The 14,179-nt window shown below is 42.5% G+C and overlaps 2 protein-coding genes across 8 annotated transcripts in view; one reads left to right on the top strand and one right to left on the bottom strand.

The window, feature by feature from the left end:
* The window catches only part of LOC6605139 (zwei Ig domain protein zig-8), a 38,595-nt gene extending 25,812 nt beyond the window's left edge, over positions 1-12,783 (top strand). For 6 of the 7 annotated variants that reach the window (XM_032718876.1, XM_032718877.1, XM_002029944.2 and 3 more), the window contains exons 3-8: positions 3,734-3,945; positions 5,342-5,552; positions 6,588-6,725; positions 9,170-9,297; positions 9,773-9,941; positions 10,618-12,783. In XM_032718876.1, coding sequence (XP_032574767.1) covers positions 3,734-3,945; positions 5,342-5,552; positions 6,588-6,725; positions 9,170-9,297; positions 9,773-9,941; positions 10,618-10,955 — 1,196 coding nt within the window. In that variant the 3' untranslated portion in view covers positions 10,956-12,783. The remainder of the gene's footprint in view (positions 1-3,733; positions 3,946-5,341; positions 5,553-6,587; positions 6,726-9,169; positions 9,298-9,772; positions 9,942-10,617) is intronic. The other variant, XM_032718880.1, reaches the window with a different exon arrangement.
* Positions 7,356-8,462, bottom strand: LOC6605140 (scoloptoxin SSD552). The gene is made up of 2 exons (XM_002029945.2): positions 8,222-8,462; positions 7,356-8,172 (listed from the first exon to the last, which is right to left on the bottom strand). The coding sequence occupies exons 1-2, from the start codon at positions 8,345-8,347 to the stop codon at positions 7,555-7,557; spliced, it is 744 nt and encodes a 247-aa protein (XP_002029981.2). The 5' UTR covers positions 8,348-8,462; the 3' UTR covers positions 7,356-7,554.
* Positions 12,784-14,179: the final 1,396 nt, after the last annotated feature.

Raw genomic sequence — 14,179 nt, 5'->3', positions numbered from 1 at the left:
CACCAAATTTAAATCAACTGCAGATGGGGGGACTGAAGTTTTTCGGGGGATCTGGCTGTTGCCTGTCAGCGAATCCTTCGAATCCTTGGGCGGCCGTAAAAAATCGACTCGTTGGGCAGGCTGAATACGGCCGGAGTCCTGGCAGCCGTAAATAAAGCGCCGCAAACATTAATAACTCCCATTGGGTGTGTTAACAAGCAATGACCAAAGAGGGCCGTACCCGGCAAGACTGGGATTTCGGATTCGTTTTCCTCTGTTTTTCCTCACATTTCCCCGGCATTTTCCACCCCTTTCCCGTCGTCCAATGTGCATAAATTGCAGTAAAAATAGCGCAAAATTTTACATTTTGTGACTGTTGTGAAAAACGATGTGCAACAAAAAGTCCAGTTCAGAGCGGAGCGAAAATAAGTAACAAGTAACCGGGAAGCTCGCAGGCATGTAAAAATTGCGCATACGCCAGGTGCGCCGCGCCACATAAAATGGTTGAGTGATGGAAGCCGATGGGTATGAGTCCGGGAAGTTCCACGAAGGTGGGTAATGCATGTAAGACAATCATTTTGACAGCACTCTCCGCCGTGTTTTTAGCCCCGGAATTGGCCTCCGGCTGTGTGTTACCCATTGGGCCGTCGCTCGCCTGGCTGCCTCCTGATTACTATGCACTTTGATACTTATCTTTAATTGAGGTAACATTCAGCACGGCGCAGGGATACGAAGGATGTTGGCAGACCAACAAAAGCCTCGTCTGCCACGCTACGCTGAGCACACTTTTCATATTCACAGTCTGTTCCTTTCGGTCTGGCAGGATCTGCTGGTTTGGTTGGCAGTTGGGTACAGAAATGGGTATTAAGAGGACACAAACAGTGTTGCCACTTGGGTTTTTACTTCGGGCACATCTTTTAACAGGCATATGAATATGAATGAAATATGTGTAAAATAGGAAAATTACGTGTTCCTATAATTGCTCTCTTAGAGCAAGGCTACAATTTGCAATTTATTGTTGCAATGTGAACTTAAGTTCCACCTTAATAAATGATGATTAAGATTTCATTATTCAATGAAGTCGTATAATGACCAATTTTGACCGAAAATTATCATTTTTAAATAAATTGGTAATTACAGCTGTATTTAGAGAGAGAAGGTAAACAATGTTTAATGCACTTAACCAAACCCCCATGAAATTGGGGCTAATGTGATTTAACACCCATCCATCGGCCCAATATGTGTTGACCCCTGCCATATTTGACCTGGCGCCGCAGAAGTAGTTCAACTCTGTTTCAATTAATCGTTAACCCTTACGGCAGCTCCGCAGTTCGACGTTTGCCGCTGCGGTTGGCCAGTGCTTGCTTTATAAATATTTAAGACCGTTAAACAGACAGCATGCACACACACATGCATACGTAATGCTGGCCGTGGTCGAACATGGCCAGGACTAAGCGTTTTATGGCCCCTCCACAGACGAATGCCATTGTTTCCACAGGGCAGAGCCGTAGTTTTGTGGCCATGGCTGGGGTCATAGTGGAAACTGAAACTCCCTTCGCAAGCCTCATATCCTTTCGAAACCATAATCGTCATCGTTATCGTTTGTACTTGGTTCTGGTTATGGGTCCAATTGTTTTGCCATCAGGTGAGCTCCAATGTCTGTGGCGGATGCCAAGGCTAATTTTGCGTAAAATGAGCGCTGAGCAGCCGCTCGAATGATTCATTATGCTTCCCCAAGGAGTCGTTGCATGCGCATATATGCAAATGAACGGATACAGCGGAGCCAGTGGGGGTGTTTGGGTTAAAGGACCTTCCGGTACCTTGGGGCCACTGCACCCGCACGGCGCATCAATCATAGATTGTCAACGGCCACGATTCGCCTTAGTCGGTGGCGTATACGTGATGTTGGCCGCTCCCAGAGGGCCCACTAATTGATTTATTGCTCCGAAATTAATTCTATCCCAGCACATTAATATTTATTGCACAATCTGTGATGGCGATTACGAAGTCGTACAGTCGGCACCTTGACCTTTTGCTCTTTTTGTCATGAAAAATTATTTTTGAATAATTTTCATTTTCGGATTTGCCCGCAGCTTTTTGTTCGCCCTCAAATTGCTGCCATGAATAAATGAGTTGCTCAAGCGGGCCGAGTACAAAAGCCTGGCTAACGAGTCCGTACAAACAATCTGTGGACATTGGGGAGGCATGATGGGGTACCCCTTGGTACCATGGTCCAAACACCCACCTGGTATTTGCTGTTTTATATAAAAGCAATACGCATATGCCCGACATGGCAATGCAGCACTGCTATTTGCATTCACTGTTCTGCAGTGTTTGCCCCGAAGGGGTTTTCCCCATCCCACTGCCAGCCATTTGTGCCCCTGCAAGCCCGGCGAAAAACCCTGTGGAAAGCTCTGTGGAAAACCCTGAAAAGCGCTTGTAGGACTTCTGGCTGGCAGCTCTTTAAGTTCTGCGGTTCGTTGCTGGCTTCGGAAAACTGAAGTTCTGGCTAAACGACACTTGGAGGGGAGGTGCATGGCAAACAAACCGAATTTCGTCGAAATGCTACTCGAAACGCATGAAAGGAAACACAACTATGCATTATTTTTATAGAACTTAGGTCAAGGTAAATTTATATTAATGTTAAAAACATAAAATGATAGATTTTTTTTTTTTAAATTGAAATTTCCGTGAAACGCTCTCATATTTCCGATCACTTTTGAATCTTGATCTACCAAATCGAATTTTCTACCAAATTATTTCGTACAGTGCAGCATCTCGAAATGAGCATAGACTGATGCCATTACAGATGGCCATTGAATGGATTTTCCGACCAAAGGCATTTCCTTTACAGGCAGCCTCGAATTTTCCTTTCTCGGCTTCGGTTTGCGGTAGAATTCCATTTTGGTTGCTGGCAGCTGGAATGCAGCAAATACTCCATTCGATTGCCAGAGAAATGGAATTTTTGCATATCCATCGCACTTGTAAATATAATTTAAGCAATCTTTCATAATTCTACGTGATTTTTTTATTCCTGTTTCGGTTTTATTTTACCCACTTTAAAAATACCCAACTATGTATATGTACCTCTACCCGCACTTAATTTGGTAAATGGCAAAGTTTATGAGCTGCGCCATTTGGGAGTCCGCTTAGATTGTTGTTTGTTTGTTTGTTTTGTTAGATTCTAGATTCCTTTTAGGCGGAAATGAAATTTTTGCAGTTTTACAGTTTTACAATTTTGCCGTAAAAGGGTTCTATGCTTTCCGTTTTTTAGGGGTCTGGGCTGGTTTTGAGTGGGCTATAAAAGCTTTTTGCCTTTGCCGTTTTACAAATACCGACTGCGAAGTCATAGAAAGTCGCCGTCGCGTCGAGTAATTAGAAAATTAACCCCTGCCAGCAGGCCATAAATGAAAATGAAACAACAACTGTGTTTTCGCAATGCGAGCAACTAACTAAACAACAACAACCGGCACTCCACATGGTCGCCACTTGGAAAATCAGCCAGGCGAAGGCCACTTAGTGACTCTTTTTTTTTAAGAGGGGAAAAGCGTGAAATGAAAAAAAAAAAAACAAAACCATGAGGGGGTTATGTCATCGCTCAAATTAAAGAACGCGACTTTAAGGTGCAGCTAACAGAAAGTTATTACAGTTAGTTATGAGTTATTTGGTTGTGCCCCTGCCTCCAGGTGGCAGGTCATTTTCGCACTTGAAGTTACATCTACTTCCTTCTCATATCTTTTAACGCATTTTTCAGGGCTGGCCGTGTGCTACCAGCGGCAATCTGTAAGCAACAACAATCACAATAACGCCGAGGCGAAGCCGACCCATGCGCCCCCCTCGCATTATCCTCATGGCCACAAGTGGAACGAGCCGTACTTTGATCTCACGATGCCCAGGAACATCACTTCGCTGGTGGGCAAATCCGCATATCTGGGCTGTCGTGTCAAGCATCTTGGCAATAAGACGGTGAGTCCGGGGATAACGCACTAAGTATACACTTGAAAAAATTAAGAAGAATATGCCTTTGACATAAATAAGATAAAAGATAAAACTGCTTAAGAATAATCAAACATGGGCTATAAGAATGTTCAATACAAATATAGTCAGATAAAGCCCCAGAATTATAAAAATTACCAGTTTTAAGTTTTATTATTTCTGGTATGTTTATTGCTTGGTGTATCTTAAGTAAGCATATAATTTTTCACAGTGCAGACAAGTCAACAGGGAGACAACAGCCGGAAACATTTCGCATTAATAATCTTGATTTTTATTTACATTTAATAAACAAAGAGCTCCGAAATGAGGGCGGTCACAAGTGTGGCGAATGTGTCACCAAATATCCACTTAGATGGCCCAAACAGACAGAGCGGGGTTATTAAATTTGCTGCCAGTTTATTATGTAATACGTGACAGCAGCCGACACCCAAATACACACACATGCTGACCGCTTGGGCCTAGTTTTTCCATGTTCTTTTATTTTTCTAGGATGGGGTCACTTCATCCACCCAACCCAATTAAAGTCTTCTCTAGCCAGTTGTTAGCCCCTAAGTTTTTGGGGAAACAAAAAGTGTTGCCTTTCAGCGATCAAAATTAAATTGGTTGCCATAACAAGAGCTGGCTATATAATAAAGATTTTTTTTTGCCGTAAACACAATGCGGAAATATTTTGCACGCATTGGCCAAAATTCAGCGCTTGCTTTTAGTGGGAAAGCTTGCAGGTGTTGGCAGGCCCAAAAATGTTGATTACGTTAAGCGATTTGGCCACGGTCATGGGGCTCATAGATTTCCTTTAGGCCCAATCCGCTTCCGCAATCAGTAAACTACACACACTCGCACACATCCTCCAGTTAACCGGCCGTGCTCGGTTTTTGGCCAACAGTAAATTTATGGCCAGACCGGGCTAAAGTTTACTTTCCAACTTTTTTCGGCTTTTTTTCCTGCTGCTACTGCAGAATTAGACAGGCGGGCAGCCAGCCGGCAGGAAAGTGGAACTGCACAGATGGATGCCATACAGTTGGCTGACTCTGTCTGTCTTTTGGACTGTGTGTGTTATTGGTTAGACAGTTAGCCGCATAAACAAGGAGCCTCCATGGCAAAAAGAAAAAAGTAGCAGGCCAAAAGGACGGACAAAAATTTGTATCAAATGTAGTGGGCAATGTCGAGTGAATGTCGCAGTATGGGAAGTATCATTTTCCGGGTCTGTCATGCGTTCCGCACACTAATTTCAAGTTGTATGAAAATTTAGTCTGTGAGCTGCATAAATTTTGCGGTTTCTGCAGAACCCAATGGCGCCAAACGAACTACAATCAGGGGCTCTTTAAAGTCCTCGGAAAAGCGTATTAACGGGGGCTCCTTTCCGCAGGTTGCCTGGATACGACATCGTGACCTGCACATCCTCACCGTGGGCACCTACACCTACACGACGGATCAACGGTTCCAGACCTCCTACCATCGGGACATTGACGAGTGGACCCTGCAGATCAAGTGGGCCCAGCAGAGGGACGCCGGCGTCTACGAGTGCCAAATATCCACGCAGCCCGTGCGCAGCTACTCCGTCAACCTGAACATCGTGGGTGAGTAGATACTCTGCTCCAAAGGAGTAAATCTGTTAACTTAACTTAGAAGTCGATTAGCGCTACGCAATACCATTAAAAGTTATTTATAAGATAATATTAGGATAACCTCTGATGCTTTGAAGGATGAGTAAGAAAACATAGGTTTCGGTTGATCTATTACAGTGGAGTAGTAGCTTGTATTTCCAGGAGTGTACAAAGAATCTAATAGAACGTTCTTAAACCCACCCATGTTCCATTTCGGTTTGCTAAGTGTAATGTATAGATACAAGCAGATACCAAATAATTCAAGGCCCCTGTTTGGGGAATTTCGGATATTTCTCTGTATTGTTTTTGCATATTCATGAAATTTTCAAGGGTGTAAATTATGCACACTTGGCAATCGTCACAGCAGGATATAAAAACGGGGCGCGACTCTGGCGGTAAATATGACAGAGGAATTTTTCGCAAAATTCTTTTGGGCAGATTGATGGACTGACAGGAAATGGCAGGAGCCACAGCACATGCACACATAAATGGATATCGACAGGATACCTATTTATACTGGATTTAAGGTGTAGATAACAGGGAAAACCAACTGCGCAACGAAAACAGACGTGTATTTTTAAAAAAACATTTATCCTCTTTAAGCCTGGGGCCACAGTACGTTCGTATATTTTGATTGAATTATTTGTATGGTTTTTCTAAATCAAGCGCATAGCTGAATAACAAATTCGTTATTGAAACAGCAATTCGATGGAATGAAACTTTAAGTTTTTTCTTTAAATAAAAGCCAACAAATTAGGTTTGAATTATTCAGCAGGTGGACTTGGCCCCCGCAATTATAATGGATGTTTGGTTTCTATTTTTGGTTCCATGTCCGCGCTGGGTACTTTGGCTGATTAGTTTAGCTACGGGCGTATTATAATTATTTCAACGTTTTTCTATTTATATTTTGCTTTCATATGTTATTTTTACATTTTTCTTTGTTTATATTTTTGGTTACCCATCCACCACCAACCACCAACCACCACCCACCGACGTTCCGATGAGCAGACCTGATAGACGCCGAGACCAGCGATATGATGCAGCAGTATTATAACGATGACGCCTTCTATATAGCCGAGAATCGGGTGTACCAGTCCAGTAACGATGAGTTCGCCGGCATGTTTGGACCCATACAGACAGTTGCGGGTTAGTCCTGGCGAACCCTCGAGATCCAGCCATCCACTGTTCTCGTAGCACACTTATTTTTTTGGCCGAGTGACAAGTCCAACCGCAGATAGGGGAAAAATTAGGTGCCAGACGGAGATGAGAGCTCTGCTCGAGGGCTGCCATGCATGCATATTATTTTTTAATATTTTACAACATTTTTCGTGGCAGCTGAGGGGCAGGATGAGGAGCTGGATGGGCGGCAGGATGCGGGGTGTTTGTGGAGTCAAGTGCTGGGCGCCCGGAGCAAGCACTTTTCTGGCTCATGACGAACAAATTGCTTTCCAACAAGCTTTTACCCACTAACTTTGCCAGCTTGTTACGGTTACTCCTCCACCTATTATTTTCTACCTTTTCGCAATTTCCCGGTCTCCTTTCTGTAGTGTTGCCGCAATTTGAGAGCCAGATGATTGCCACATTCGCAAATAAAGCAACTCGAATTGCTATGAAAAGCAGAATTAAAATTGTTTAAAAACAGTAATGGATATAACCATACATACTCTTAATTAAAAATTCTAATAATAAAGAAAACTAACAACATGTTTCTTTATTATTGATGATTATAAAAGTATTTATTTTATAGTATAAACAACAGTTTTATTATGTGTACTTTTTAATTTTCTTTAAGTATTTTTGTTGCATGATTAAATACTACTGTAATTTTGTCTTTTTTTTGGCTAGCTGTTCATCTCTTCCTATAAAGAAAGCCAAAGGTTCAGTACTGCCTTTACTCCATTTATGGCCAAGTTGTTCGCACATTTAATTATACCCAAAGCCTTTACAATATTTATTTTGCCGGAGATTCAGGGTCTTAGTCATTCAGGGTCAGTGTTTTGCAAAGGTTGGGGTATTCATCACTTTGTCCATTGGGACACAGGCTGGCATTGAAAATGCCTTCTTCGTATAGGTTTCCCTTGACAGGTGGTCCAGAGCTATAGTAGCAAACGAGCACAAAGTGTATGTTCCACAGATCGTAATCCTGGCCAGCAGCACAGCCCATATAGGAGCTGCGATCGTTGATGATATTCCTGATTTCACCTTCCGCACTATATGTGGCTATATCATCCAGATCGTAGAGCTCGTCCAGCCATTGTTCCGCCAGTATGGTCATTTCCCGAACATTCGATTGTCGAATCACTGGTCTTGGATAGAAATCCTCAGCGTAGTTGAAATGCGGTTCTGGAAAATCATCGGTGGCCACGCAGGAGTCGTCGGGCAGATCCATTTGGCAGCGTTTCAGGTGATATTCGGCCACCACCGACAGGTAATTGTCCCACATCAATTCGGGCATTTTCTGCGCAGGTGGCAAGTCGACAAACAAGTTGCTGGCCACCTCCTGGCGATATCCGTTGTGAAGGCCTAGCAAATACTCACGGAAATAGGCCATGTTCACCAGGCCATGAAAACGCAGGCAGCTCTCTACGAACATCTGGAAATAGGAGTTTGAAAAGTTCGAATAGGCTGTGGACTTTACTCACCATGTTGTTGTCACAGCCAATGTGCCGCTTGCCATGACACGATTTTATATCACAAAAGTCTATTGCCAAAATAGATCTGAGAAACAGAATTTCACACAGAAAAAGAGTCAACTGCAATCGTTGCATTTCTGTTTAGAACTAAAAACTGTATGAGAAATATGAAGGTGTTATAAGAGCTATAAACAAAAAACCTCAATTGCCAAATGGCAAATAAAGCGAACTAATTAAACAAATTGTTAAGCACAATCAAGTTACACAAAAATGCAAAATATGACTTACAACTGAACAATTTATTTTATTGACATTTAATTAAGTGTAGCAAAACGTTTTTTCCGTGTTGGTAAATGTCATAGCTTGAAAAAAATAATAGTGCTGGCTTAAATATCCTTTTAATTAATTCTATTCTCGTGCCACAAACAGAGAGTCGCCCAATGAAAATATTAAGTTCCACGATAGATCCCCAAGTAGCATAAAATTGAGCTGTAACCCAACTTAAAATCACTTTCAACTTTGTGCAGCCTTGTCCTTTTCAAAGTTTGCCTTTCTGCCCGCCTGACGGGCGGTAATCGATTATTTAACGTGCTGACTTTGACTGGCACGCCAGTTTCCCGCTCCCAGCACTCTGCTCCGGACTATGGAAATTGGCACAAAAGCCAAGCTGGACCGGATTGGCCTGGCCAGAAGTTGGGGACGTGGGAACATGGCTACGTGGGGCACATGTCACTGGTCGCCGGCGATGTGCTGGAAATTGGGAAAACAAACCATTTCGCAATTTCACAACTCGTCAGAGATGGGGAAAATGTGAACGGCGCTGATTAGGCGACGTAACACAGTTATTAGCAGAGCTCGGGAATTTCCGGATTTATAAAGGGAATGGCAGAGGGATTGCATAATGGATGGTGCATAGCCAGTAAATATCTCACCCCCTCACCCATTTTCAATTCGCAGTGCCCACGGCCACCATTCTGGGAGGACCCGATCTGTATGTGGACAAGGGCAGCACCATAAATCTCACTTGCATCATCAAGTTCAGCCCGGAGCCACCGACCCATATCTTCTGGTATCATCAGGATAAGGTAAATATCTCTTAAAATCAATTTACAGGCTAAAAGTAACCAACAAAAAAAAAAAGCAAACAAAAATTAAGCGGCCGCGGGGCAATAGCAATTTAAGATTTTCCTTTTTGGTGCCAAATTATCGTGCAATAATTGAGTTTGTGCGCAGTAAAAAGCGCAAAAGTGGAGCGTGTGGGGGGGTGGAGAGGAGGTAAGGATAAAGGGAGGGGCCACGCCCAGCCAATTGCTGCAGGATAAACGTTTTTAACTTTTATGAGCTCTGGGTTGGCGCCTCTCCAATGCGAGTGTGTGAGTGTGAGTCTGTTCGCGTTTGCTTACGCGTCGTATACGCAATGTATTTAATTTCGCTTTTATGATTATGAGAAAACATGCTTTTGCATTTAGCTCAGCACTCAGCAGAGCTTTGGCTTCTCGAACGAGGGGAAATCGCATTTAATATGACAACCACACCCACGGATATTTTTTCTACCTTTAGGTGCTCAGCGAGGAAACTTCGGGCGGCCGGCTGAAATTCAAGACCATCAAATCGGAGGAGACCAAATCCATTTTGCTCATTTACGATGCGGATCTCCTGCACTCCGGCAAATACTCGTGCTATCCTTCGAACACGGAGATAGCCAGCATACGCGTCCACGTCCTTCAGGGTGAGTTTCGCATCCTTGCATAGAACCACTGTTTCTTTGGCCCGCTATCAGGTTCTCTCTTTAAGGCCTTAATTGGATGCTTGAGTTTGATAATGTGAATTATACATTCATGTATCTGCTTGACCTCGATTTGTATGCATTAAACTTGCATCTCGTTCTCTCTTTGTTGGGCCAACTTTTGCGCAATTTATGAACTAGTGGCCACAACAGATTTACACCTTGAAAAATAGAAAAATACAAGAGTGCTTAGAAAGAACGAAAATGTAACTTTAATACTTTAATACTCTAATGTATGATGAAGATGATTGAGCTATTTTGTTCTTAAATAATCTGAGATGATCTGAAAATTTCTTTAAAGTATTTTCTTAAACTTCAGAATATTGTAGATTTTACTAATGTTCCATCATATTTGTTTCTTGTTGAACATCAAGTTTCGTTCTTAAAATAAAATAGTTTCAGAATATACTTTCTTCATAATACAATGAAAACTTAACTCAGGCCAAATGAATTTAGAATCGCTTCTGTTTCGTGCAAATTTAATGCTAAATGTAGACCTCTTAGTAATGCAGACAAGCTACAAATTGTTGCTCATTCAGCGCAAGTCGTGTGGTGCTTCCTCTCTCCACGAATCTGTCCATTTCCACGAAACATTTTGCATTTTCCATTTCCCGCACAGGCGAGCGACCCGAGGCGATGCAAACGAACGCGGCACCGGCCGCCGTTGCCCTGGCCTGTTGGTCCTGTCACTTTGGCCAGGCCACGCAGGCGGTCAGGGTAATTAGCACAATGGTGGCGGCACTTGTATTGTTGGAGGCCTGCTCCTCGCTGCTGCTGCAGGGTGGTGGCGCAGGTGGAGGAGGTGGATGTCCTGGAGGAGGATCGCCCGCAGGAGGAGTGCCCACTCGAGTCAGGGAGATACGGGAGAAACCGCTCACAAGCTCCCTGCTGCACGGTGATAAATTAATGTCGCCCAGTTGGAATTCCACCGCCAATGCAGCCTCCGAGTGCAGCTGAAATGATTTATACTCAAAGTTACAGGAGCATCGGGAGCAGAAGCAGGAGCAGCAGCATCTGAGGTCCTGCCACTCGAGCTGCATGTAATACCTATCTGAAAAACCAACTAATTATGCTAATGATAGAAGGAGCCGCGACGCTGCTCCTGGAGCTGCTTCTCCTGCTCCTTGGCAAGTTGTAAGTAAGCGTGTTTCTAATTAAGTGGGCTGGGGATTAGTTAGTTAGGCGGAAATCGGAGCCATGTACATAAACTTCTCACGTAAATTGCCAGCACACCAGCGAAACTAGCTAAATGGAAAGCATTTCGAACGAATCATCAAATTGGAGAACTATATTCAAGTGGTTTGCTTGTAGAGCCATGGCTAGAAGTTTAAATAAATAATAAAGAAAATGGAGAACAGGGGTGTTTTGGAGCTAGTAGAGATTTAAAAACAGTCATTAAAGTGTCTATGACCTAAGGTACCACATAATTTGTTCTATAGCTATAAGGCAAAAGAAACGTAATTTGTATATAGTGTAGCACTTGACTACTGTTTTTGAATATCTTCGTATTTCTGAAGGACCCCCATTAGTAACTTAAGTATATACATACGTAGCGAAAGTTTACTCAGATCGTTGTAAATACTATTGGGATTCGTTCTCGATTTATCTGTGTGTTGCCCTTGGGTTACCCTGTATAGCCTAGAGTTTAAGCAATGTACATACTTAGAGATACAAAGTAGCTAACTGATTCGACACGAACTTCTTCGAAGGTTCCTAAACTAATTTTTTAACAACTTTACATGTCCCATGGTCTCCCTCAATAATCTATGGGAACTCGGAGAATGCATGAGAAATTCCTGCCAAAAACCCGCTTCAGTTTGAAGTGCGACTTTCCGGGCTGGCAATTTATTTAGAAGAATTTCGAATTTCTCCAAGTCATGTGGGCAGTTCCTGTTCCCATTTACCATCTACCAACTCCAAGCAATTGCTGCGAGTTCATTGCTCTCCGAGTCCGGGGAAATTTAGAGCCACCCAGTTCGGCATGTCCGGTTGCATTTATATGGCCTGTCCCACCAGAAAAAAGGGGCAAAAGACGAGGACGAAGACACAACTGGCAAGTCACTTTTCACTCTTGTCAACAAAATATTTGCATTTCCATTTCGGTCCGAGGCCGTCGAATGTGTTCACGTTGGGTTCGGGTTCGTCTTGAAGGACTTTGGCCGGGACACCGGGCTCGTCTTCCTGTGCCACATTTAAAAATGTATGGGTTCCACGGCCGGTAAATGGGGCCGAGTTTAACTGATCAAAATTGTAAATAAACCTGCATATATACCATATGAATAAACTATAAATTGTACTCAAGTATTCGTGTGGTAGTCATACATTACATATATGAAAACACAAACATAAGAATGCACAGTGCTCGCAAATCGGACATGAATATATATATAGATATGGATTTATATACGTATATGGATGTATCGATATTAAAAATGTAAACCCAACGCATGCAAAATTAGTCGCGACATGTAAATGAATGTTTAATGGGTAAATTAATGTTGCCATAAAAGGGACAGGAAAAAACCATGAATATAATTGCAATTAAGCAAATAAAATGAAATATATGTTAGAAGCATAATATGGGGAAAAATAGAGAGTATTATAACAGAAGCCGAAAAGCAGAAAGCGGAAACAAAAACAAACTCTGTTGACTTTTGTTGCAAACAAAATGGCAACGCATTATAAAGATTATGAAATTGTTTTTAATTTTTAAGCGAGTAGCCACGTAAACATGAAAATCGGAATGAAAAATTTCAATAAAGTTTTTTTAGTTATTACCATCCAATGATAAATATGTATAACAAAAGCCTGTCTTTTCTCTGATTTTTGGGATCCAGCGAGCAGTTGCCACATGCTGAGCCGAATCCTGGTAAGATTTATGCAAATATTTTCCATTGCCATTCATGCATTTGGCCTGGGAATTTTAATGGGCCACACGCACAAGTCGACAGACAAAGGAATTTTCCGAGGGGAAGAACCACGGGAGACTGCAAGTTTTCTTCGCTCTTTTCGGGGCGCCATTTTCCATTTTTCAGCCTAATAAAGCCGCAATGCAAAAAACAGGACCGACCACGAAAACTGATGGCAAGAAGAATGGGCATTAAGTGCCTGGCTGGCAGCTGCCCTACGACTAGCTCTGGGCCATGTGTGGCAGGACTCTGTTTGCGCTTTGGTAAGACATCAAAAGCCGTTAACATAAAAGTTTATTATATGACAAGTAAGTATGTATGTGTGTGTGGGTATTTGTCCTGGCCCGTAATATCATGCCAAAAAGTTTAATAGCGCACAACGCGTCAACCGAGGACCTCTCTTTCACCCACTTTCCCCCGAATCCATCGAGTGGAAAGCGTAAGGAGCGCATAAGGCGCATGAGGCTCATGAAGCGGAAAGTTCCCACACTTCTCGGCGGAAAGACAGTATTACCCGAGATGATGACGACGATGATTGGAATACTCTGGTTTTGGGTCCAAAGCCTCGTGTGCAAGATGGATGGATGGACCGCACGAGTCGATAAGTTGGATAATCTGCAGGGAAAGCTGTACACTTTCATATTTACGGAACAAGAATTAATAGATTAATGCATTAAACCAAGTTGCAAGCAATATATTGATTGGATGTTCATTACTAAAAATGAAAAAAGTAATAAATATATATTTAATAGCGTTATAGCGAATTAGCCTTGGGATATTCAAAAAAAAGTATTACGTTAATAACAAACTACTAATTTATTAATACTAGATTATCTGCTGCGTGCAATTTACACTTTTTAAATGGTCTAATAAACTGTTTTCATAGCTTTTTTCAAGTAAAAACTTTGGCCAACTTCGCAAGTTTTTAAAGAGTCCCCATGCTCATTTATATAGGAATCTTCCCCAAAATGCGGCAAAGCAATTGTCGGATATTACCTTTAATTGCGCATAGCTCGGGTCACAGATGTCGGCCGGAGTGCAGATGAAAGTTGGAATGCCTGGGGAATGTGGCACACAGTTGGGTCCAAGGAAAGGCAATCGACAAAAGGGAAAATAAATTATCATCATTGTGACATTTTCATTTGTCAACGTAATTTTCCCTGTGTCGCATTCCAGTGCCGCCTAAAAGGACACTACGCTCCTGGCAGGATCAACATAAATGTTTTGTAAAAAGTCTGGCAATATGGCCAGGAATTTCACTTCACTTTCGGA

Source organism: Drosophila sechellia, chromosome 3L (genome assembly GCF_004382195.2).
Source record: "Drosophila sechellia strain sech25 chromosome 3L, ASM438219v1, whole genome shotgun sequence".
NCBI lineage: Eukaryota > Metazoa > Arthropoda > Insecta > Diptera > Drosophilidae > Drosophila > Drosophila sechellia.
This window is presented reverse-complemented; position numbering and strand designations above follow the sequence as displayed.